Here is a 27,176-nt window from a genome sequence, read left to right on the forward strand (position 1 = left end):
AATGCAAGGCAATGCAGTGAGAGGCAGAAATGAGCGAGAGGACTTTACCACCAAAGATATCTAGAGTCGGGGCGGCTGCAGACTCTGTGGTGGTGGTGGTGGTGTCGGTGGTGGTTGTGGTGGTGGTGGTGGAAGAAGGGGTAGGGGCAGCGGGGGCAGCAATGGGGGCGGCGATGGTCGGTGCCTCGTTAGAGGTGGGCGGGGTGATGGCGGTGGTAGTGGTGGCGGTGGCGGCAGCAGCGGGGGCCCCTGTGGCGGCGGGCCTCATGGCGAACAGGTCCAGCCCCGCAGCAATGTCCGCACTCCCCTCCGTTGTGGCGAAGGGGTCTTCAGGGAGAGCAGCGGTTTGGGAGGGAGATGGGGCCGGTAAGGTGGGTGCGTCGGTAGGTTAGGGCGGGGTTATGACCAGAGAAGAAGGAGAGGAGGGTGGTAAATGGTAAAATGGGGTGAGGGAGTTTGGAGGTTAGTTTATACAACAAATACTGTAAAAAGCATATTTGTGAGGCAAGAAACCGCTGCGCAGAAAGTAACGCAACCAATCAAACACTGACTTCAATACTGCATCCACAGGTAACCTGACTAAACCTAAGCACATTAACACCTAAATCACCCCTGATGGATCATTAACTGTGATACGCAACACAAGCATGGAAACCTGGATCTCAGTCTTAATCTGCCAGGTTTAAATGGGATTCATGCAGCCGCTGACACGTTTGTGAGTCCAAATCTGCCAACAGGCTGAATACAACACACAGCTTTCAATGTGCATTGTTATATACAGGAACATTTTTACAAAGTGTTATTTGAACAAAGCTGAATTAAGCCGTTCCCTGGAGCCGGGCTGGTTGATGGAAAGGCTTTCAAAGAGTTACGACTTGCTTTATGTTTTCCAGAATATTAAGACACGGGTGGCTTTTTATTACTTTTTGGAGTTTTATTACTTTGTCGGCCCAATTTAATAGAAACATGATACCAAACTATAAAAAAAACTTTTTCCGCTTGAACCAACATAGTGAAGATAAATTCGCAGGGGGACGAGTAATGAATCAAAATGTGAAGCGCTTCATTAATGTAGACGGCTATAAATGAATCAAGTCTTGCTTGGCCGTGAGCCACTCTTACCACTGGGAACACCTGGGTGATTTTGATGAATATAATATAATAATAATAATGACTATCCAGGTTTGCTTAAATCCTTAAATCTGCTCCAGCACTTAAACTTGTTGCAGAATCATTTAAGTTCATGTCAATGCATAAAAGGAATCTTCGTAACTATGCTTTCCACAAACTACGGCTCCTAAAATAATGTTGTGTATGTAGAGGAGTAATTTTGTTCATAGTATTGGACGTTAGATTGGAATGGTTTTACTTAGATCTATTGACTTAAATGACAAAAAAGAGAAATAAAATAGGGTTGAAATCATCACATTCAGATCGTGTGGATACCAGAAATCACAAGCAAAGTTCAAATACAGTTAAGTTGCTTTTTACTTGAGTATTCACTGGGTGGTTATTACAAGGAGAATAGCAGTTGTGATGAGGAGGGGAGGGGCCATGAGGTGGAGGGGGGCGGGGGGCATTAGAGTTTGGGAGGTTTGGGGTGAGACAGTGGCCCTGATGGCAAATGGTTGTTCTACTGTCTCGTGTAGAAGCAGAAGAAGCCTTAATCTGATTAAAAGCAGCAGGTTCCACACACACACACACACACACACACACACACACACACACACACACACACACACACAGGCACACACACAGAGTTGCAGAGCTGTTTTGTCACCCACCAGATCCACCAAATGCATCAGTAGCGGGGCCCGCAGCCATGGCAGCAGGACCGTCTCCTGGGGAAGGTGCAAATGCATCTATGGTATTGCAGATGAAAAGAAACGGAGACGCAAAAAACGCAAAAACACCCAGGCCGGCACACACCGACACACACAAGTGAAGGTACGGACAAACAAAAGATGAAGAAACAGAATGGGTATGGACAGAAAAACAACAACAACAACAACAACAACAAAAATGAAAGATCAGCATCAGGAATAAAGCAGAGAATACAAGAAATATGCAGCCCGGTTATAACAAATGATCTGACTGAACGACCCGGTAGTGATACATTTTTGGAGGGCTGCATAATGCTGCATTCACTGAGCGCACAACTGGGGCAGGGTGGGGAAATGAGGCACTACAATGCGTTCGTCACAAGCTTGTACTCTGTGACGGCAAAGGGAAATGTCAAGTTCAGTGATGGACGAAGCAAAAAATCACACTTTTTCACATTTTCAGTGGATACTTATTGCCCATCAAATGCTGAGGCTGAGGTTAATAATGAAAAAGGCAAACGGTCATTAAATAAACCCAGCTACTCATCATCTTGACATGAGGATGAAAGTGTTCCTCCACCAGAATGGGGTTTATTATAACGGGTGATGACATAAAAAAAAAGCAGAAGGCACCTCATCCCACAAGGAAGAGTCATAACACCGCATTATGCACACACACACACACACACAATCGCTGCAAAACTTTCAGCTGAATGTTTTGCAGTCAAAACACATCAGTATTTTCTGACTGTTGTGTGTGGCTTTGAATAAACTCTGCGAAATCCAATAATCTGCTATGTTTTGACTCATATTTGTGGGATTTGAGTGGGATTGATGAGTGTTTTTGCCCGGTGCTGGATGCCAAAGAGGGGTTATGAAAGCATGTCCATACATCAGCACGGTGGCAAGAAAAGCAGGGGATGTAAAATAGGAGATAAAAAGGTGCATACAGCTCATTTATAATCGTATAATCATGATGATGAAACGCTGCCAGTGTAACGTGGCGGCGTTGGATAGATTCGTGACTGAGATCGTCACGTGTGAGCTTCTGTTGTCTGTCTGTCTGTTGTCATTTTCATGTTTTTGACACTCATCACATATGTTGAAGACGCTGGGATGATCATGTGTTATGTGATGCGTAAAAGTGTGTGTGATGACGATTGTCCATAATATGCCAATGCAGTTTATCATCCCTGGATTCTATTATTTATGTACTGGTTTGCTTTTTTTATGTGTATAGAAATAAATAATTCAAATCTCACACCGTTACATTTTTCCTCCCAACAGCAACTAAAAATACAATACAATAAAAACACTGCTAAATAATGAAGGGAGTCGCTGCAGATAAGCAGGAAGGCCGCCATGCTTTGGATTCGGCCGGCCTCCGACTCCCCTGACCGCACTGACCTCCGAATAGGTCCATCTCTGCGGCTGAGGTGGCGGCGGGGCCAGGGATGGGCAGCAAGGCAGACGCCGCCGCTGTGGCAGCAGGAGCAGCAGCGGCAGCAGCAGCAGTAGCACCTGTGGGTACAGGAAGTGCGGGAGCAGCAGAGGCCGTGGCGAAGGAGTCTCCTTTGGAAGCGGCGTCAGCGGTAGGCGGAGTCGCTATGAAGGTAAAGCCAACAATCCAGAGAGATTGGAGCAAGGAGGAAGTGTCAAACTGGCTACAAATGTGGAAAAGTTTGGTGCAGTGTGTTTGGTCACAAATTATCAGAGAAGTTTCTTGTTCTCTGCATTAATTCTGTAGAGGTACTCAGATTACTCACCCCCAGCCAGGAGATCTACACAAGAGGGAGAGGAAACAGATGAATGTCAGCATGATTGAGGCAGCTATGACTTTCAGATAAGGGAGAAACTTGGATGAAAGTTCAGGTTTTTAACTTGCACGATGCCAACAAAGTAAACCAACAGGACCGTGACTGGGCTAAAATGCCGTAATGTGATTGAATAAATTGTAAATAAAGGATCTGCCAAAGAGTAACAGCGGCCGTCTAATGAAAGTGCTCTGAAACCTTAAATCACTGGAGGTTTAGCAAAAAATAATATGTCAAAGAGGGACGAGGACGTGACTGGATGAATGGAAAATTCTCTCTATTTGAGTTTACAGATTTTACTACAAAGAGTATTATCATAGTATTCCTGTAAAAAGCTTAGAATAAGACCATGTCACTGTCTGCACAAATGTACTATTAAGTTATAAATTAAAAGCTCTCACCTCCCCATCCAGTTGTGGAAGAAGCTGCCGCAGCGCCCCCTACTGATGAGGAAGCCATGGGGTCAAGATCCAACAGGAAGCCGTCATCCAGGGCACTGCACAGGGAAAGGAAGGGGGAGGGGGAGAGGCTGTAGAGTGAGGGAATCCGTTTGTAGCGCAAGTTGCAACGTTTGGAATATTGCTGAGCGACTCGTACTTGCTGGCGGTGGCGGTGGCGATGCTGGGGGGCCTCGTGGGGGTCACGGGGGGCGGAGGGCGTTTGGCCGGAGGCCCTGGGCGAGCAGGAGCCGCGGCTTTGACCGGTGCGGCGGGTGCGGGTGCAGGTGTGGGTGCGGGTGCGGGTGCAGGCGCGGGTGAGCTGCTGTTGGCTGTGGCGTCCTGTAGCAGAGTATGATGGTTGTTGACATGTGACAGAATAGAATACAACAACACTGAGTCGTGACCTTTCTCACTAAGCTCAAGTCAATAGTGTATTGAAGCCTGAATGTACTATACAGGAACATATTTCTATTGATATTGCTGTTGTTATTAGTAGTAACAGTATAAATCATGGCTTACCTTTGTGGGTGACCTGCAGAAACAATATTGGCATACAGGTTAAAGCTCTTAATGATGTGTGTGGTGAAGCACTATGGCAACACGTCAGCTTAAGTATCAGTTTGTTATTTTCAGGCAGGCAATTCCACTGACTAAACATCAGCAAACAATGGATCCGTACAACTCCACAATGTCATATCATCTTAGCCCCTCGGTAACAGCTGGGCAAGATGATAATAAAATAAAACTAAAATAAGCAGGTGATGATAGACTGAAAGGCCAGGCATGTCAGTATATCAGTGATGCAAATTGTGTATCTTCATAACGTCACAAGATACAAACAAAACGTTCACACAGAAATGAAACTGTGTATGATCTCCATAGAGCAGCATCAGTAGACACGTCAGCAGCTTGTTCAGATGTCACCTCTATGGAATCATAGATCCAAAAACGAGCAACCAAATAGAAAAAAAAGGAGTTCAATTTCTGTTAATATTTAGAAAAATGTATTCAAAATAAAAAGTCATTCTCCAATTGACAGAGAATACTTACTTATCCTCACTGATTTGATTAAAGATGGGGGGGAGTTAAAACAGTTAATTAATAGCATTATCAATGGTTCAGCTGTGTGCTACTGTTGCAAATTATGAGTAAACAGTTCAGGTTTTGAGATAAGTTTGACTACTTACGGCTTTTTGCCCTCCAGAGTGTTGAGGTGGGTCTCCAGAGACTCCAGGAGACTTTCTGGGGCCTGTAGAACAATACAGCATCTATTACTGTGTGTGTGTGTGTGTGTGTGTGTGAGTGTGTGTGTGTGTGTGTGAGAGAGAGATATAGAGAGAATGAGAGTACCGATTGTACAAAAGGGACCCACAGGGGAACAGAGTGGGTCAAAATGAGAAAATAAAAAAGTGCAGGTTGGATGGGAATAGAAGGTAAATATGTCTACAGGCTGAATCTTTAGAGGAACGGCCGTTACAGGGTAAGTCACTGTGTTAGCGCTCCAAAGTCAAGTCTCAAGTCCCTAAGTGCCGAGTCCAGGAAGTAATAGGAAATAGGAAAATAGTCAAAAATATGACCTAATTAAACTATATTTAATTATTGGCCTATTATATTATATTTGTTATCAATATTGCCTGACAATTGGCTGTTTCTACATGTTGAAGGGAGGTAGAATACTAAAAAACGATTGAATCTAAATCCAGTCATACATTTCAGGTTGACACTTCATGCTGACAGAGAGGAAACGTCTCATCCAATCACAATGCAAAGCTTTAAGCTCAATCAGAATATAAAGTTGGACGTCATCACGTAAGAACATGCAGTAAAACAGATATGTAACCAGATCAAAGCGACATCATGCACTGATATAAGTCACTTTCTTCATTTACTTGCTACATATGCTGAGTCGACTTATTCCGAAAAAGATGACAAAGTCAACCTTCCCCAAAAGTGTAAGTGACCAAGACGGCTGAGATGATGACAAATGTTGTCTTGGAATAAGAGACAGATAATTTATCAGCCAGAGATTTTTCCGTGTCTGCTCTCACCCAGGAGAACAAGCAGCCTGTCCTTCCACTGATGAAGAGGAGATATATAAGCTCTATTACTGTAAACGGCGTAGAGATCTGATCCTGAGATGGCTTCTTTCTGGTGAGACCGTGCATAAAATGAGAATTTATAATGGTGACAGCGTAAACAGGCCTTAGAATATAATCTGTTTTTCTTAGTGCTGACTTAACTCCTCCTAGGAGGGACGAGGGCAAAAAAGTGATTCATCCAATAGTTGCAGGGATTTGGGAGACTGAGATAAATTGTCCTGTTGAATAAACTTTTCACATGATATCACCTGTAACTCACCTTTACAAGATAGAAGCCTCTAAGCTCTGAAGTTTGTAGTGCATCCTCCTATTATTTCAGCTTATGTGACACATTTATGATTTGTACAAACACCATGGTGCCGCTCACAATGCAGCAAACCTTTACAGGACCAATTTTGGAACCAGAACCATTTTATTCCAGGCCTGCAAGACTGAACATCACTCTTTGGTTGGACTTAAGCTCAGATGTCGCTTGGATGACTTACATCATACTTACGTCTTGCATTTAGCTTCGTTTTGAACACTTTTGTTCACATCTATCGAATGATCTTGGATTGGAGGTTAACATTCCACTTCCGTTTCTGCCATCTACCATTAGCGGTCTCCTGCAGTATAACATGCAGGTCATGCAGGTCATCCATACTGCCATGTTGGAACCTTAGCTCAGCTTCGAGTTTCCACCACACAACAGGTAAAAGCCCAGGAAATATCCAGTACCCAATAGAGAAATCTGGTTTCATATCAAATATTGGAATTGTTGTTGCAGTAAATGATCTTCACAGTACCTCTGTAGTTGTCATGGAAACTCTGCGGCAAACGCGTCGCACACTCTGTTGCGCCATTACACACTCGTTGAACTAAAACAACGCTTAGCTCAGATCTTAGCAGCGGAAAACAGCCGCCGAGTCAGCAGCTTTGCTCAGCATCATAACGTATCCAGTCTGTTCTTCCAGTCACATCATCATCATCAGTGGCTTCATCAGAGCGCCTGATATCTGTCTGCGGGCTGCGCACTCAAACAGAGCTCACATGTCCACCGTCCCTAAGCTGCTCCCCAAAAGCTCGCTCTGTGCACTACACTCTACTCACACTCTCAGCCTGTATGATCAATCTGCATCTCTGGAAATACAAAGAGAAGGCGGGCCTGTCAATCACCAAAAGAGCCACAGCTCGTGGAGGATGCGTGGAGAATGGAATCACACGAGACGGAATGAGGGAATGAGTCTTTTCTTGAAAACAATACACGATGTAGCGTGTGTGAAGCTGCGATTGTTATCAAAGTAGAGGACAACCACAAGACAAGAGAACGAGAGAAATCTATGGTAGACATCCAAAATACATGCAGCACAGAACACAAAACTGACATGCTGTGTTAGTTTGTGTCCTGCAAATATTACAACTTAATAACGAAAAAGAAATAATGGTTCTTACCTGGGTGAGCTCAGGTATGTCATTTTTGTCTATTCCCACTTGCTGTAAAAGAACACAGGGAGGCTCAGCAAAACTATCAATTAGGAGGTGAAGATGTTGTTGCTAATGCGACAAATCCCACCAGAGTTATGGGCAGAGGCAGGGTGGGACTTCTCTGCCCGGAACTGTAGTGGGATCCATAAGAATGCACCAAATCAGTGTGACCTACCTCAGCAATTTTGAAGAACTCAGAGACCCGAGTCATTCGTGTTAGGAATCTCTTGTAGATCTCCAGCCCGTCTTTACACTGGCTTCTCTTCATCTGGAAGAATTTTTCTGGAGGCATTGGATTGTAAAGTTTGTTTAAAATCAATGTCGCCGTACCTTTTGCTCTTTTTACGAGCGTATTTCCGTGACTCGTGTGTTGGAGTGAAAGGATCGATCTCTCACCTAGCAGGTTGATGATACCGTCATTGTAACAGGCGTATAACTTGATCAGATCTTTGAAGAGTAGCAGAAAGCAGGCGTTTATCACATGGTTGTTCAGGTCCTTTTGATGCACCTATAGAAAGAGAGAAACGTGGACAGAAAATGTTACAGAACTCTTCTCCACATATCTATTATCTTGATACTTCCCACCCATAAATCCCATCTGAATTATATTTATTACTAATAGGCTATTACTTGGGCTCAGAATTTTTCAATCAACCCTTACTGATAATTTACATAATAAAATGGCGGCATGGACATGGACTGAATTTTGGAATCAGCAGCATTGACATGAATGTTGTCCACACACACACACACACACACACACACACACACACACACACACACACACACACACACACACACACACACACACACACACACACACACACACACACACACACACACACACACAGCTGTGTGAGTGAGGATGGTTGTGCATGTAAAGTAGCTATGACTGGCACGTTCTCACAGATACAGCACCAAAGCATTGTTAATCTCTTTTCTTCTTCCTGTTTTGAAGCCGTTTATCCACAGAGGATTCAGCAACCTTGTCGGGTGTCATTTTCCTCTATTAGCGTGTGTCACTCACCTCGAAATCCAGCAGCGCGTCTATTTGGCTCTGCAGCGTTGGCATTCCTTTCAACAGCTTCTCCACTGACATGGTCCTCATCACTCCCTCCGCTCTGACATGGAGGAGGAAACAGAACACAGCTGCGTTATTCATCTCTCTTAATGTTGTAAACTTAATGCTTGAACTTAAATCATACTGTCTTCTCTGAGTGTAGTAATGGATCCAGCTACATTGACTGTGAATTGTAGGTATCCACACACGACAAATAGACCCGTCCACTGTGAGAATGAGTAATAACCCACTCTGTATTTATGTCAGCATTTAGTAAGACCATGGGCTGGGTCTAAAACCTGGAAGGAGGCAACCGAACCCATCCAAAACACAAACTGGACCCCCTGATGCAGAGTAATCTAGTGTGCGTTGTTCCAGCCAAACTAACACAGCACTTTTTAAAAGACCCAAAGTGGATATCATTGCAGAAATGGTAAAGCTGTGAGAGTAATGAGGAAGGAGGAACGCTACCCTTTCTTCACTCGGCCAAAGTCGAAAGCCATCTGTCTGTAGGCGAAGGCCTTCTCGTTGAGATAACGGCTGTAGCGTCTGATAAATGTGGACATGTCGTAGCCTGAGGAAGACACACACACACACACACACACACACACACACACACACACACACACACACACACACACAAGCAAATGCATGCACAGTTAGTGTTAATTAAAGAAAAAGCTTCATTTTTGTTCAGTTCTTTAACTTTTGTAACATGTTGACGTCATCGTGAGCTTGGATGCAGCCTCAAAGCTAGAGAGAGAATGCTTGGTCGGCATCCAGAGTTACCAGAAGAGGCTTGATCAACTGTCCAATCAGGACACTGCATTACATAAAGGGGGTTTTAAAAAGACACTAACTATAGTTGATCTCTTTTCACTCACTGTGCATGACAGTACTGCAGTAAGGGCGAGTTGAAGGGGATCAGTGTGTGTCGAACATAAGGACTTAAGTGTAATTTGCACAAACAAAATGGATGTGCAATTTGTTTACAAGACGATAAAGATTTGCTCATCACACTGCTTAGAAGAGTACAGCACAACTGGAAAAGCTCATAAATCGCCCATCTGTTTTTAAATTCTATCCATTATTCATCCATTATCCTTTCACTTTACCCATTAGCTATGTTGAGTAGGAGGACGCGTTTCCTAAATGAGCTATGAATTTGATTTCAGGCAGCATTTAAATGTATGTGTAAATCATGCAATTTGGCTTAAAACCTGATTGATGACATGATTACAGAATGTCTTGGTTGTAAAGAGGACAAGGAAGGAAAGAAGGAAACAGCACCCACCATGAGAACCAGTCTTGTCCAGGAAGTTGCTGAGGTTGAACAAGGTGTTTCTAGAGGCCAGGAACTGAAGGAATCTCTGCATGAGAGAGCACATGGGGTTCATTACTTCACTTTGCAAAGTCATTTAATGCTTTTTGATGAAGAAATGAGATGGGATGACTCAATTTAATGAAAATTCTACAAATCTCAACAAACAAATTCACATTCTTGTAGGAACTGTTCTTCATCCACCTATTATCTGGTGGAGCTGTGACCAAAGGTGTGCAAAATAGTGAAACACATAAATGCAATCCGCTGGTATGGTTTCCATTCCGCTGGATGGATCTACGTAGTTTTCAGCTCAGTCTATCCTGACTACTCATAGCAACATCAGGCACATCACGATCTCCTCAGGGAAGTGTCGGCTGGAGGATGCACTAACAAAAGGTTCATTTTGTACAGAAGGAAATGCAATGGAAGAGAAGCAGCAAAGAACATCTCATGACTCACGGTGTACAGCAATAAGACGGCGGCTTCACATTTTCAGTCACGACTTCTTTTAACCTGCAGCTACCGGTGTTTACTAAGATATGTGAGCGAGGAGATTCAGTGTCTGGAGGTCCTGATACAGACTCAACATACAGATGCAAACTTGTAGCCATACCAGTGAAATCTTACAGCTACAGACAAGATCGCTGCGTCATACCTTGACCTCGGCACGAATTTCTCCGGTAAGTTTCATCAAAACCACAGCAACAAACCAACCAAACATTATGTAAAGGATTCATACTCAGGGCCTTCGCTACATCAGAATCCTGATATAAGGAAGATGGTTTCTTAGGTATTCACCAGCTGTGTGTGAGGAGCCTTTTGACATGTTTGACACGCTCCTAAGATGCTGTGAAACTGCTTGTAGCAGAAGAGGGAAATCATATATGAGGTGTGATGCTATAGTTATCTGTGCCAGGAGCAAGGCAGCAGCCTCAGTGAGTGGGCAAGGTGCGAGTATGAATCACATGCAGCACATTAAAGACAAATAGGTTCTATCACACTGCAAGAAAATTGGTTATAATAGAAATAAGGATGTAAAAACATTCAAACACACACCACACACACACGCCTGATGCTTATTCAGTAGCTCAATTTCCCCAGAGCCCAATAAAGTGAGAGGAGGGTAAGAATGACAAATCCTTCTCGCCCCCTCTCCTCTGCTTGTCTCCAGTTTGCTGGGCAGTAAGCAAGCATCTGTTTATCTCAGTAACGGACTGGACGCTCGATGGGGAACAAGGTCAGGGTGAATAGATCCCATGGGACTGATCAGCGGGCTCTTTGACACTCCTATTTAGTAAGAATTTACAACCAGGGCACAAACGTTGAGTTCCTGACACCAACAGCAACAATATAGAGAATTGTATTGGAATAGAAGAAGCCTTTTGTCATTGCACAAGTGCAGCAGATTTGGTCCTCTGTATTCAACCCATTGTAACTCTTAGCAGCAGTGGGCAGCAGCTCAGAGACCAACTCCACATCTATTGCCTAGTGCCTTTGGTCAAGGACACAGGAAGGAGGAATGAACTGAATGTGTTTGTTGTTGTCGGTGGGGAAAGCAGAGTACCTGTAGGAAACCAGAACTCCAGAATGGAGGAGACACAGGATTCATAAGGTGCTTCTCCTCCCTCCTGGTGTGCTGATATTTTATAAATTCAAATATCTACATTATTATAGCTGGATAGAGAGAGAAGTCAAATCAGCTTGCACTCATGCACTAAAGGCAAACTCCTATTATGTGATAGTATGGCTGGGTTATATAGAAAGTCAACTGAGCACATATGGACACTTTACTTTTGAGAGTTTCCCTATATAACCAGTTTCTGTCCTTTACTGGGAGCTGCATAGTGCAACCACACTGTGTGAGTCTGCACAGGAGCTTTGCTGAAGGGCACTTCAGTTAGGAGTTGTCAAGGGAGGGCAGAGTGCTTATTCATTACATTTCCCCCAGGGGTTCTAACTGGATACCTACATCAAAGAACACACAGGGGTGGGTATGCTATAGTATATGTGTGTGTGTGTTTGTGTGCGATGACCTCACCTCGTTGCCGTTCACCATGAGATTGTGTGTGGTGATCAGGGCTTTGAAAACCACCACCCAGCTTGCGTTGCCGGCCCTCTCAAAGAGAGTGTCGGCCATTTGGGGGATGTTCACATTGGTCTCCTGGGTGGCCTGGATCAGGTCTGTGAGGAGGAAGAGGAGGTCAGATGATTATCAGCATGGTACCCTTCAGTGCAGGCGCTGTGTGTGTGTGTGTGTGTGTGTGTGTGTGTGTGTGTGTGTGTGTGTGTGTGTGTGTGTGTGCAGTGATGACAAACACAGGAAAATGCCGCAGAGCTTTGCTGTGTTTCTCACCGTAAGCATCTCAAAAGTCTGTTTTTCTAAAACAAATCTGAAAATGAAGTGAGATCTTCTCACTTGTGTTCAATGTTAATCAACCTGCAGTAAAGCTTTTACTCTATCAATATGGTGTTCATCTTATCAAAACAGGAATCTGCAGCAGAGGAGAGGTGACATCATTCTTTAGTGAGATAAATCAATTGTGAGTTAATGGAATCTTCAGGACATGCTTGCTTTCATTAGCCTCCACTACCTGAAATACTTGATTTAAGTTAATTAAAGTAAACCTCAACCAGGATCAGCTGCAGCTAGGTTTACATTTCAGGCTGTGTAGCTTAGCCACGTGTGACAGTGATTTATAGCCAAATGAATGATCTCCTGCCCACACGTTTAGTTGTGGCTAGTTTTACCAATATGGGTTACCACTTCTCCTCTGCCTCAGGAAAGCGTTGTGGAAAACAGAACCAGAGTGTTTCCTGATCAGATCTGCATGAAGTATAAATTCTTCATCTATCAGTCAAACATTTATTTCTATTTCTGCTTCTACGCCCTGCTTCAGGATCCTGCCATTCCCGGTAATTAAAGCCATTTAGAATGAAACATGGAGTGCTTCACATTCTGACCAATGGACAGACAGAACAGACAGAGCTCCATCATCAGCATGTATCAATGACAACAAAGTGCCTCCATTATGATGACTGCCATGATTAATATAGCAAAATATTCATTGCCACAGTATTTATTCCATCAGTATGACCACATAGTCAGGACATATTCCCAAGTTTCTCTTTTGACAGAAACGATATTTTTGGAAATTCATTTGTATTTGTGATGTTTTTTCATTTCATCAACACAAACTGTTTCCTTAAGAGGTTTCGCAGTAAACGTCTGTCCAGGAGACAAAATTGAACTCTAGAACACGTTTATTGTGTAGTTTGCCACATAAGTGCTAAATGTGATCGACAGCAGCAAAGATTAAAAGTGGCGAGCAGAATCTCTCTGAATGAATTATTAGCTGCTAAAAGCTGTTTTTACACTTTCTGCCTTCTGCTACTGGAAGGAAACACAGATGAGAGCCTCAGCTCCACGGTAAGTGTGTGAAACATTTATCCAAAAAGTCATGTCAAGTGTAATGCAGGTTTAAATACTTTGGAGTGACTCAAGCAGGTCGGTATTCTGTATGTGGAAATATCAATGTGCCATTTCAATATCAAGACCTGTAAATTGTGCAGTTAGGAGTCAGAGTGCACAGAGGAACCTGGAGACATCTTAATACAGCATTTTTGAAAAGGTCATTCAGGTAAGTGGCCCAAAGGATAATCTCTATCAACACATTGATACCAATCTCTCGCCAATAAATCAGAGTAATCTGGAGGTGTGTTCTTCCTCCTGTCCATCATCATCAATCAGATAACATTAGGCCCTGTGTGAAGGAAAGGTGTCACTATTAAATGAAAGTGCTCCACTCCTCTCTCCTCCTAGGCAATCCTCAGGACACAGTGAGAGAGTGTGTGTGTGTGTGTGTGTGTGTGTGTGTGTGTGTGTGTGTGTGTGTGTGTGTGTATAAGGGACAGCAACAAGGGCGGCATCATTTTAAATGCCTCGATTCGGCAGAGCAGGATTGACAACAGGGCAACGCTATGTGATTGATTAATAGTGAGGTATCACGTCTGCTCATTTAGTGCTGGCAGGCAGAGAGGCATCTGAGAGGGCTCCATATTGAACCCTCCTCCCTCATCTTAACATAGATTCATTACCAGGACACTAGCACTTAGAGCCATCTGTCACAGTTCAATTATTTTGTAAAATGCAGAATAAATTGTTTCTAACGCATTTGAGGAAAGTCTGTTTCAAAAATGTTGCATAAATTCTTTTTGTGGCACAAACATGCCGCGGTCATAATAACCTGAAGCATCAAACAACGTCCAACAGAGGCAGAGCACCTCGGCCTCAGATCTGAAGATGCTCAGCTGAGGACAGTACTGTCTTTAGTCGGAAGACATCAAATACAGATCTCTTTTTGGGTTATTATTTTCATTTTTTTTAAATTTTATTTATTCTCAATGCACGTATCGCATTTTGAAAAGTCATAATCCTTCCATCTTTGACCTTTTGATCGGTCATTCATTGAGTTTTGCGTCATATAAGAGACTCTGATTGTCTTCCATTGAGGACCAAGTGTTAAACGTAACTTGTGCCACAGCCTGTGGGCTAAAATAAATAAATAATAAAGTCATTAATCTAATTATGTTAGGTGGGGATGGTTGGATTTCCGTGATTAAATCAAATCAAACAGCCCTCAGTGGGTGTGGTGGGGCAGTAATGAGTCATTGCTGTTTCAAGGTCACATTGTGTTGACAGTAATGGTAAGGCTGCTTGCTCTTTTATCCTCCATCATGCTCTCATCATGCAGACATGAGTGCTTTACTAGAATAGTAAAGCAGGACACACGCACACGCACACGCACACGCACACGCACACGCACACGCACACGCACACGCACACGCACACGCACACACACACACACACACACACACACACACACACACACACACACACACACACACACAGTGAGACAATCCCTACAGGGCTGATGAGTCAGTAGCCTGCATCATCCTACGCATTTCATCTAATCTCTTTGTCTCTCTCTCTCTCTCTCTCTCTCTCTCGCTCTCTCTCTCTCTCTCTTCAAATTTTACTGTAAAGACATTGTTGTGAAAATCTAATAGAACTAATAACTTAGTTTCCAAGTGTTTCCTTCTATTCTTGATAGTTTCCTTGTTATGTTATTTTATCCTGACAAATGGAAACATTTTCTTCTGTGTGCTTCATGGGACATAAACCCAGAAACATCTACAAAACATGGACAGAATAAGACAACAGAAGGGCAAACATCAATAACACATAAATATGAACATGACTTCATTAATGGGGTGTAGTGTGAAGCATAAACTGAGCCCAGCAGGCAGAGCTGGGCAGAGACACTCAGATGTGATTGAGATGCTGAAGAACAGTTCAGCAGGATCTCCTCCTGACTCACTGCCCCCCCAGCTCCCTTCTCAATTATTCATACAGAGGTAGTGTGTGTGAGGATCACGGCCTCGGTGGAGTGCAGACACACACACACACAGCCAACTTGAAATGACATTACCACAAAATTCTGCAGTGTACACCGTGGAGCCCATCTCCCTGCAGTCAAGGTCATTTACCTTTAACTTTGTGCCTGTTTGGGTCGTAATGAACCACTCAGTGTTTCAGCTGAGCTCCAAGCTCCAGTACAGTGTGTGTATTCATCGAGGACAAGAGTACAATTCTGTCATTTTGCCCCAAAAACTGAAATGTAACCCAGTATAACTGTGATGGATTAAATACTTAACTTTGATGAATGAATGATTTCATATTTTATCCCATTTCAATGTCGACGTTGACCTATTCTTTTTTTTGAAGGGTGGTCAACAAATCCAATGTATAACAGTACATGCACTTAAATTTCTTTCTTTCTTTTTCTATTTTTGCTAAAATATTTAGGTTTTGTTGATAGACATGTTGATATTGTCCATAAAAACGCCTAAAACAAACTCATTTAGCTTTTATCCAGCTCCAAATGAGTGTTTTTGAATTTTTGAGAAAAGATGAATGCTCGGCTACATCCATATTCTGTTCAAGGTCACGAGCGGAGCTTCTCCCAGCAGTCATCATGGACCGGGGCAACACAATCACACACTCTCTGGCAGAGTTAAGTTGATGTCGATCTTCTCGTCACTTAATAGCTATAATGGAGCTGTAACTTAGCTGTCATCATCTGATTTGTGCACTGAAGAAGGCATGAAATGAAAATGAAAAGTCTCCATACACTCACGCTGTGCATTGATCTACTTGGCCAACTGCAGGTTAGCTCGGTAGACGCCATTAATACGGGACAAGGGGATGTGAACCCCCCCTGCTGGGAATGTAAAACCAGCACAGGCTGCCATGGAGATGTGGCAGTATCGAGCGGCTGAGAGTAATTGCAGAGTGAGTCCATCCTGCTGTAACAGTAGTTAGCCGACGCCGATTACAGTAATATTCACGTCTACTTTTACACCGGGGAGGCAGAGCAGAGACGCAGAGGATCACCTTTATCAGAATTAATTTGACTTCTTAACACACCAACCAACACAAAATCTAACAAGAGCTCATTCTGTGCCGCCCTGCTGTATAATAGAATTTCAATTTCTCAATGACATCATACATAAATCTTTGTCGGTTACGGCCTGGTACTTTTTTATCCAAGGTCATTCACAACATGAGGACGAACGTTTAGCACACTATTACACACACACACACACACACACACACACACACACACACACACACACACACACACACACACACACACACACACACACACACACACACACACACACACACACACACACACACACACACACACACACACACACACACACACACACACAGCGTTCACCTTGCTCTGACACAGTGCAGCACCTGAGGCGTCGGAGCATTCTGGGTCTGGCAGGTGTGTATTGTCTTATTGTGTTATAGCTACAGTTAGCTAGGCCCAGCTAGAGTCTCAGCAGTGGTCACGCCCATGACCCCCGACTCTAAATATAACACATCCTGTGGCTGCATTGCATTATGGTCCACTGAGGCCGCTGGTGGTGAAGGGACTGAGAGCTCTGCTTCTTCTATGATGGATGTGATCCGATTGTGTGTTCATACGGTGTAGATGTGAAGCACAGGCACAGTGATCACATATGTTCTGTTCTCCTCTGGTGTATATGTGCAGAATATGAAGACCGGTTGTGTGTTTTTAATCTTATAAACATGGATATTAAAGGGACGTCTAGCTTTATAATCCTGCACATACTTTCAGTTTTGATGGATTCAGCTTGTTTAACCCAGTTCAACCCTTGTGATGATGTCACAGAGGGCGGTTCTAAATTTTCAAATCTCCCCTCACAGACACAAAAGCATAGATCAATTGACTAAAAGCAGAGTAAGTAAGAAGAAGTAAGAATCGGTACAAATGAGTCTTTCCAGCTGATCCTCATTAAACTTATGGAGCAAAGTGCCGCCAGACCAAAAGAAAGGCTCAGGATTTGGAAGCAGCTTGCAGATGTCTGATATCAGCACTAATCCTTCTGCCAACTGGAGGAAAGTCACCACGAAAACGGCAAACGGGTCCAGAAATACAAAAGGGGGCTGTACATCAACGACAGAAGCTTTGTCTCATGTTGCAGCACAGAATCTCTTAATGGAAGCCCCCTTAGTATCGACTAAGATCGTCTCCTCTCACACTTTGGACTCTGGTGTGTGTGTGTGTGTGTGTGTGTGTGTGTGTGTGTGTGTGTGTGTGTGTGTGTGTGTGTGCGCTCTATTGACAAGTCACCGAATACCACATCAGACCCTGCAGTGTCAGCCACGCCCAACACGGAACTGACAGGACGCCGATTCCAGACGACACACAATATGCAGCTCATTGACAGGAGGACAGATGAGACACACACACACACACTCATTTTTCTCACAATTTAGTTTTTACTGGTGTACCGCAGAGCACCAATAGGGACATGGCAAGGTGGTTTCCTTGGCAACTAGCTCTCATTTTAAAGTGGCACCAAAAATGCAGGACAGATTCCTTTTAAAACTACATTCACAGGTTCAAACTCCCACAGCAGCTACAGACAGAGGTCATCTATCAGGATTCAACCCTGAATGCACTATCAATACTGGTTTGTAACATTAATGTAACATATTCAGTGCTGCTTCCTACACTGAGGAAGACGCCTATGTGATCCCACGCATCACGTAGGGACGTGTTGTCAGATAGGAAGCAACGTAAAGACGAGGATTTTTGTTTTGCAGCGTGAGTGCGGAGCCACAAGGAGCCACGCTTCACGAGCTGCGTTGGGCTCACATGAATGGGCCGCGAAAGCACAGTGTTATTTATAGCTCTTCTCACCCCCCTTCCCCCCTTTGCCAAGCGACGTACAGGGTAAATAAAATACCCAGAAAGCACTGCGGGGCGAGCGTGGTGCAGCTTGAATGTGGCGGTGGCTGCCGCACAAAGAGGAAGCCATCGCTCATAACAAACGCAGAGGGTGGACGAGGGAATCTGAAGCGGGGAGCAGCATCGTCGAGCGAAGGCCAACGCACGACGATGCTGCTCCTGCTGCTTGTTGGATAGCGTTTGGTTTGCTGATGTTTTGTTAAATCCTGTTATAACGTGTGGGTCTGAAAGAGCTAATTTGCTGTTTTTAATTTAGGTTTATTTCATTTTTTATTGTTCTTTGCTGGTAAATCCATTTAATCTGATGCTTCAAAGAAATTAAAACCTTATAAGCAAAACATAAATAACATAAAGTGTGATTAATATTCTCTGGAAGGCAAAATACAATTATTACTGAAATGTAATGTAATTTATGTATTAAATAGGTTTACTGAGCTTTACTGACTGACTGATTTGTAATTTGCCATCCATCCAAATATACTCAGCAGCATTCCATCATCCAGCGACGAGCAAACAGTTTTTCCAGCTGAAAACATCGCCGACTGTTTGCTGCCATTCCGTTTCCACTTTAATCAGCAAAGGCTTCCGATAAGTATTTTTCCCTGAGCTATTTTCCTGCAGCGGTCACCGATCAATCTCTCCCTAATCGCTTAATTGCTCTCCCTCTTGCCCACAGCTCTCATATCGGCAGGACCAAACACTCTTAAGAAACAACAGAACCCAAATTGCAGTGAACGAAGGCTCCACCTGTGAATCACCAGTCTAACATCCTCTCAGTTGTACATTCATTTGTCCTCTCCCAAGTCCCCTCGGTCGCTCATTAGCTGCTCTCTCTCTCTGTATTGCGACTTGTAAATGTCTTTACACAAGCTCATTTTGCCTCAAAGGGAAGCGACAGAGACAGATGTTCGTGCGGTTCAGGCTTTCTGGGGTTGCTGGGCTTCTTTTTGTGACCGAAAAACAGAAAACAACATTTTTGTAGGTGGTGGGCTTCTTCTACAACAACACCAGGCTGAGAAGAAGAGATACAGTAGAAAGGTGATGAAGAAGTGTAAAAATTAAACCATCACTAGCTCATTTTACTCAACCTGCAAATTAGAGTGAGATGTCTGAATACTTTGGCACTAGTTTGGGCTCTAACCAGTCTAATGAGCAGTGATCATTACAACCAAGAACAATACAATCCTCAAAACCTACAAAACACTTGAGGACCATCAGGTGGAATCCAACATCTCAATAGTTAGATGTATAAATGTTGTATTGCCCGTCAGAAACCTTTGCACGATTGTCTAAGGATTGATCAGAATTATCTGCGATGAAATCAAAATTACAAAGACCTTTTCGGCATTCATTGTTTGATTTGCTAGAGCGATTCCTTTGAGATTTCTGCCACAAAATCCTCAGGCGACTGCACGAGTGAAACCATAACATGGACCTTTCAAAGTCTGAGAGCATTCCACCCTGATACCGGGACCAAAGCTGACACACCAAACAAAAAGAGAGACAAAAGAGCGAGAACTGAACCGCCAAACAACCCCAAAGAACACGTAGAGTCCCACAGTGTCCCCATGGATACAGCCCTTCTGCCAGCGTGCAAACACTCCTGTCAAGGTCTGGAGGTAGAACTCGCCAGCCAAGGGAGAGAAATAAAGCGTCAGGAAACCCAAACCTCTCTGCATTATTGATGTGCAGTCTGGGTTTAAACGTGCAGAGGCTGATGCTTCACCTGCATACTGAGAGACGAGGCAACACTCTCTCCCTCATCTCTCTGCTGCTGTATCACCTTCATGCCACTGAGGAGGAACAACAGTTTGAGCTTGTGTGAGACGCGATACACGTTACTGCAGTTTTCAGACGCTCGAGGGCATCACAACCTAAAAACATCACGAGACAGAGAGAGAGAGGGAGAGAGAGAGAGAGACTGGTGAGACTCAGGAGCTAATCAATTTAAATCAGCCCCTTGCGTTGGGTGGAAGATAATGGTCTGATGGGAGCGTTCTGTGATATCCGGTCCCGGCTGATTCATGGGAACACTCCGAGCCTGGAAGGACAGCGCTCCTCCCACACACTGTTTGACATCAGAGGGGCATTCTGTGGCTTTGAAGAATACCCGCTGTGAGATCAGCGCCGCCACTCGCTTACCGACCGCCTGCCGTCTATCCACTACAAGTCACCATTAGGCTCTGAGCAGCACTGAGTCATTATACAAGCCTGAGGAGGGAAGAGAAACAGGCTGGAGTGGGAATGAGGAACACTCAAACCGCAAACAAGGCCTGGATTTTGCTCTTTGAAGCTCTGTTTGAGTCCTTCACTCGTGTATACACACACACACACACACACACACAGGCGTGAGTGAGCACAGTCCTTATGACTCACTTGCGTACGTCACTGCACTGCTTGCGGATTGAGAGAATGCATTCAGACTTTTTAATCACACAAAGGTGCAGATATCGCCTCGCGCTTGTAGTTTAATTGCTCATTTGGCTCAAACATTCATCCATCCGTCCATCTGGTCATTTTGCAGGGTCAGAGGGGGCGGGGCTTATCCCAGAATTCCCTGGGCGAGAGTTGTAACACACCCTGCACACAGAATGTGAAAATACAAGCCAATCTACAAGATCTGTATCTGAGTAGAATCGATCTGTGTTATTATCAATAATATGCATTTAAAAAGAAGTCTAAATCTATATTTGACACAAAACAATGCCTAGCAACAGCCAGCAGTTTCTGTGACGATAAGCACTGACACAGCCGACAGAGCTCTGGGTTCAAACATGTCACTTTGCTTCAGTCTTAGCGCCGTGTTCCTTGCATGTCACACCTGCTACACACTGCTGTGAAAAATGCAATTTAGCTTCCACAGATGTGAGACAGACGACCGACCGTCCGTCCGTCCGTCCTGCAGCATTTCCACGCTGACATTATCATTCCATCAAAGCATTTTACTCTCGCTACCAGATGACGAAAACCCTCAGACGTGCGATTGGTTGTTAATCCCTACAGCAAAACACAATCTCAGTCTAAATTGCAGACAGAAATGCTGCAATTACGCCCTGGATGTGACGCAACAGCACGCAAACTTCAGAGAAACTCCCTGGATGGGAGGAAATCCAGCCTCCTTTGTGTTGTGAGGCGCAAAACACTGATTCCCAATCAGGAAGTATGAGGGCCAGCAGGAGAGTGTTTGGCCAGCACGGTCTGTGAAAGTTGCCAGCTTAGGCCTGACGCAGCTGTTCCACCAAAACAGACCTGACACACAGACGCAGCACCTACAAATGCATGTTCTCACTCAGTGTGCACATCCCTGCCAAAGCCAGGGCGAGCAGAAGAGGCTGAATGTTGCAGTTTTGTGCACATTTAAGAGTATTTTCAAACATGACCGCTCACATGAGACTTATCAGGCTACTGTGAAGGACGCCACCACCCTCCCGAGCCCTCACCCCGCCCACCCGCCCATCACCCCCCCGAGCCCCCGCCCCCAGCCACCCGTCACCCCCTCCTCCCCTTTCCCCTCGCTTCCTAAAATGTGGTAACACATTGAGGGTGACTCATGTTGTGATAACAGCACCATAGCAGCCAAAGGGGACTCAGCATGCTGTTTATGTTTCTCGCCGCTTACCGTGATGTCTACACCCCAACACACACACCCACACACACACACGCACACTGAGGAAGAAACGGCCGACATGTCGCCTGCGATAGGTATGAGAGCAGCATGATCACACCTTGTTAAGAAAACCTGCTAATTGGAACGAGTGAAGCAGCAGCAGAGCCGGTGACAATAATTGCAACAGACATAATCTGAGCTATAATGATTCATTAGAGACAAAGTCATTCTGTTAAGCGTTGTTTAGGGTTAAGGATAGTGACCGTGCAAAGAGGAGAGAGGAAACATAACCTCCGGGCTCGTTAACAATTCATAACTTTCTTAACATTAGAGGCATTAAGAGGTTAGAGATCATGTAAGAAAGGATGGAGGCGATCAGGAGAAGCTGAGAGGAAACAAACTGAGCAGATATTCAAACCACACCAGCAGAACATTCTTCATCTTATCGTTGTTATTTCAGATTCTAGATAAATCAAGAACATTGCTTCCTGTTTGAAGTCAGGCAGCAAAATGAAGTGCAAACTGCTGCACCGGTTGAATTGAAGCCAGAGCCCAGACGTTGCGCAATCCATCAACTTCAGTCAATTCAGAATGAAAATGGATTTCTTGGCTATGTTCTAAAGTTCATTTAGTTAAGGTTCGATAATTGGATTGATCTTTATATTGATTGATCATTGCTGTTTAGTGTATATGACACTTTTGCATTTCAAACGTTCCTCACAAAATTTCAAAGCCAGTGACGGTTTGGTGACTGAACACGATCCACAAGCCAAAGTGATGATGATGATGATGAGGTTGAGGCTGAAGATGACCGCATTTCCGAATCTCAATCCACGCAGCAGTAAACGATCTGATTTACCAGCATCCTTCATATTAGCGGTGAAGACGCCCTCCTTGTGCTTCTTCTCACTCCATTTTGAACCCATGAGCTTTGTGCCTGCCAGCGTGCCAGATGGTCACACTGTTCCAAGTGAGACAACTCACAAGCTTTCCTCTTCAAAAAAGGGAAAATATTCTTCCTTGACGAATACAAAGACGACCCGCCGTGCTTTTTCAATACTTTTTCAAGCCTCTGAAGATACCGTGTGATCACATAATTGCAGGTATCGAGGGGTTTAGTTTGCAGCCTTGACTGTCATCCTACAAATACTAGCTTGAGATGGGAGCTCAAGATCATTTTTTTGGGTCATAATCTGATGTTGTTTAAGTAGGAAAGGTTTATAATCAGAGCCCATGGAGGAGTTAGTTGCATTTCTCTGCTGTCAGTTGCGTGGCTAAAATCATGACTTGCAGAGTGAGGACTTCCATTTCATTCAATGCAATCTTTGTCAAATCTATGATGCCACATAATTCCATCTTCACTCCCTCCATGTGTTTATATGTCAGATAAAATTGAGGCGAATATTCTTCTGTCTAAAATGTTACAATAACATATTTGGTGAGAATGCTACAAAGAAGCATTACATGTTAAACATTTTGTGCTGGCAGTGGCGGTACAATCCTGAACAGAGCCAAGCAGAACTAAAAAGCATCTGACTCACAGCTGGATCTCCTCCTCCTCCTCCTCCTCCTCCTCTCTCCTCCTCAGCAACTCTGCTCCAATGCAGACAAAAACTCTCTCCCAGTTCCATTTTCATTCAGATGTCAGCTGCGTATTCACGCACAAACACATAAACACAGGCGGCTCGCACACGCGCACGCACGCATACACACACACTCCCAGAGCTAAGTCTAAGATTTCAGTGTGGGGGGACGGCGACACTTGCGAGACACTCTGACCACGTGTCGCGTCTGTCAAGCGAGTGGCGTCAGCAACAGTCAATGTGGCATCAATCTGTGCTCCTACTCCAGCCCAAGGCAGAAATGAGTTAAGAGCACTTCGAATTTGCATCATCAATTAAAGGCAGAATGTGTCTCTACGTTTCTGCCGAGCCTATCAAAGTTTCTTTTAAAAACTAGTGCAGAGAGACACATAAGGAAGGATTCTTTTTCAGTCTGTTTCTTCCCCAAAATGTCTGCCTGCATCATTACACAGTAGCATGACAGATTGTGTACCATGCATGTGATTTAGGATAACAAAACACATCTGGACACGGGTGAATCTCACACACTCAGAGGCTGGAGATGCAGTTTCAGTCGCAGATACGTCTTGATTTCTGATCTTCTCTGATTATTGTCTCTCTGTCTGGGCCTTTGGGGTCACGGCGTGAGCAGCTTACCGGCCTGCTGCTCTCTCTGGATGCTGCTTGAACAGATTATTTGGCAAACCACACACACACACACACACACACACACACACACACACACACACACACACACACACACACACACACACACACACACACACACACACACACACACACACACACACACACACACACACACACACACACACACACACACACACACACACACACACACGGACAGGATCTAGCTGGACATGCCCACGTGTAGTACTAATGCAAACAAATAATCCCATCATTGTTACAGCCTTTGGAGGGGAAAAGGAAGGGAGTCCCTGTTTTAGTCTATAGTAATAATAATAATAATAATACTTCTTTTATTATTATAAAGACAGATTGACGCAGAACTAACATACAGCACATACATGATTTGGGTTCACTTTCTAATATAAGTATTTTAGGCATTATATTGCTTGAATATTGTGTTTGATCCTGAGCAAATATAGTTTTTAATAATAAAAGAGCTGATATGAAGAAAAGAACATTAAAGCACATAAGCCAACATCACACTCATCATTATATTACATCATTGATCCCTGATTCACTGAACACTGATGATTCCTTCACGGAATATCAGGGCAACCAATAATCCTTCTCCAGCATCTCCAATATTGAACCTCATTATGATATAATGAGAAAGTCACAAACCGAGAGAAACTTACACGCGTGTGACGTCTTTGTGCAGACTACATTAGCATGATCTTTGAAGGGGAATGGGGACTAATTATGCAGATGTGAAGTGACGATGCCAGTGAGATGGCAAAGGAATATATTAGTGTTGATTTAACACAGATGGAATCCACAGAACATGTTTACTCATATATGGACCCAATGGATGATAGACAGAAGGTTCTCACTAAAGTTTAGAAGGACTCAGTAGCTGCCAGCGGCCTCTCAGCTCTCCACAGAGCTGCTTTGACACCCATGTTGTCAGTAGTGGAGGAGGTGAAAGCTTCGGCTACAGCGGAACAATCCAGCTGCCCAAACAAGCACAACAATATGTCAGTTGTGTCGGAAATTGAATACAATGTAAGACAACGTCCCCCGGGGTCATTTCCATTAATGAGGTGAATTCACCTTTCAGCACTCCATTGATTGAAAATTGGTTCATGAAAGAAGTGGGCAAACAAAGCGGTCTCCTGCTCAAAGTGTTCCAAACAGAGTGTGTTGAACTCCTGTGTTATGGCAGCAATCGGCATCAAATGAGCACAAAAAGCTGATCAGGAGGAACGAAGTTCAGAAGAGTTCAGCAAAGTAAAAGATAACAGCTGAAACTTCTAAAATCAAAGTTCATTTGTGTTACTTTTTAAGTTATTCTGTACTTGTCCAGCAAAGTGCTTAGTCAGCACAAGACGACATCATCTAAATGCCAACACATCTTTGGCAAGTGTTTACGTTTTCCACTTTGTTGTGCATTAATTGAATGCAGTAAATAGTTGATTTTGTCTAGACAGAAAGTTCCAGAAAGGATGATGGATCATGTCTGACTTCTGGGCTTGAAAGGCAGATAGGCAACCTTGCACTCATACATTATAAGCCTTAACTGTCACAGACTGATTACCAAAGGCCACAGCTGGTAAGATATACAGTAAATCAAAGGTCAAAGAGTTTGGTTAGAAAATAGGATGGCAGGTTGTTCCGGTAGCATCCATTATACTGGATTCTGCTTCAGTGCTTACCTAAGATTATGAACTCAAGTACACTAATAAACAAAACGTTACTCAGCAATACATTTGTGATATATAGTGCGTTTGCTGTGCAGCGTGTGTTTAATAGTAACAACATCACGTCTGACCTTTTCAATTAAGCATTCAGCCGAGGACAAGAATCTCCAGTGAGTATTATTATGGGATATACAGTATATGCTATAAGACATGGCGCCCCTCTGTTTCCTCACTGTGCTGCTCATCTGCTGATCACATTTGGGGGAAGAAACCCTGCTGTGATTTAGCAATAGATGGTCAAATGTATGGATAAATAATGGCAGCACAAGCTGCTGCATGGATGTGTGTGAGTGTGCGTGTGTGTAAGCACATTTGACAAGCACGTTCTGAAGACTCACTAGTTTCTGCAAGCAAACCCCCCCCTTCCACACACACACACACACACACACACACACACACACACACACACATACACACACCCCACATACACACACCCCACATACACACTACTAGATGGGGGAGGCAACCACCGGTGCTTGGCCTAGTTGTACTGTATGTGAGTGATGGCAGATAGATTGTAGGACATTGGACAGACAGAGAGACAGATGGACAGACAGATCGTTGCTATAGGTGATGAGAGGAAGGATGTACTCACATTCCAGGTGCTTTTTCTTGGGGGCCGTCTGCTCGTGTGTGGTGGATTTACACACAACCCGGGCCACATCGGATCCGGTCAGCGTGTACTGAGCCGCAGCGATGCGGTCCGTTAGAGTCTGACCCGACATCTTCTCTCCGCGGGGTCCAACCTCGAGAATGAAACGTCCAACGCGGTCCTAACCTCCAAAGAAATGATCGACCGGTCTCGGTGTCAGTATTCCCCCTCTACCTGCATATAAATGTCACAAACCTGGATTTGATTTGTAGTGACCTGCTTTCTATGAAATTGCAATCGATTTGGGTCACATAACAGGAATGGAACTGGCTGATTTCCACTCGATTGGATCAGCACCGTGCAATAATGAACTCTTTAACCCTAGAGAGACAAGGGCAATTTCCTTTAAACCTGCCCGATGTTCAAAATAGTCCCAAATCTAATCTAATGATGCGCGATGCTGTGCAATGCTCTTCGATCGAGCATCATCTCTTTCTTGCTGCTTCGCGTTATGTCCGCCAGCCTTCCCTCGACAAATGATGCTCGCAGATGCCTCCGCCGCTCTCCTCCTCCTCCTCCTCCTCCTCTTCCTCCAGCAGCCTCCTGGATAATCCTCTCTGCTCCGGGATGTCAGT

The 27,176-nt window shown here is 44.1% G+C and overlaps 1 protein-coding gene across 1 annotated transcript in view; it reads right to left on the minus strand.

Annotated features, from left to right (window-relative positions):
• Positions 1-26,762, minus strand: part of snap91a (synaptosome associated protein 91a) — a 33,661-nt gene extending 6,899 nt beyond the window's left edge. The window contains exons 1-17 of the mRNA XM_076150447.1: positions 26,545-26,762; positions 12,063-12,205; positions 9,995-10,070; positions 9,172-9,274; positions 8,668-8,761; positions 8,037-8,148; positions 7,816-7,922; positions 7,608-7,649; positions 5,265-5,326; positions 5,128-5,136; positions 4,597-4,609; positions 4,235-4,416; positions 4,039-4,133; positions 3,590-3,604; positions 3,231-3,428; positions 1,785-1,862; positions 49-327 (exon numbers count right to left, since the gene is read on the minus strand). Coding sequence (XP_076006562.1) covers positions 49-327; positions 1,785-1,862; positions 3,231-3,428; positions 3,590-3,604; positions 4,039-4,133; positions 4,235-4,416; positions 4,597-4,609; positions 5,128-5,136; positions 5,265-5,326; positions 7,608-7,649; positions 7,816-7,922; positions 8,037-8,148; positions 8,668-8,761; positions 9,172-9,274; positions 9,995-10,070; positions 12,063-12,205; positions 26,545-26,674 — 1,738 coding nt within the window. The 5' untranslated portion in view covers positions 26,675-26,762. The remainder of the gene's footprint in view (positions 1-48; positions 328-1,784; positions 1,863-3,230; positions 3,429-3,589; positions 3,605-4,038; positions 4,134-4,234; positions 4,417-4,596; positions 4,610-5,127; positions 5,137-5,264; positions 5,327-7,607; positions 7,650-7,815; positions 7,923-8,036; positions 8,149-8,667; positions 8,762-9,171; positions 9,275-9,994; positions 10,071-12,062; positions 12,206-26,544) is intronic.
• Positions 26,763-27,176: the final 414 nt, after the last annotated feature.

This window comes from Genypterus blacodes, unplaced genomic scaffold (assembly GCF_046128005.1).
Source record: "Genypterus blacodes isolate CSIRO-AG114 ecotype Tasmania unplaced genomic scaffold, CSIRO-AGI_Gbla_v1 ptg000052l_1, whole genome shotgun sequence".
Classification (NCBI taxonomy): domain Eukaryota; kingdom Metazoa; phylum Chordata; class Actinopteri; order Ophidiiformes; family Ophidiidae; genus Genypterus; species Genypterus blacodes.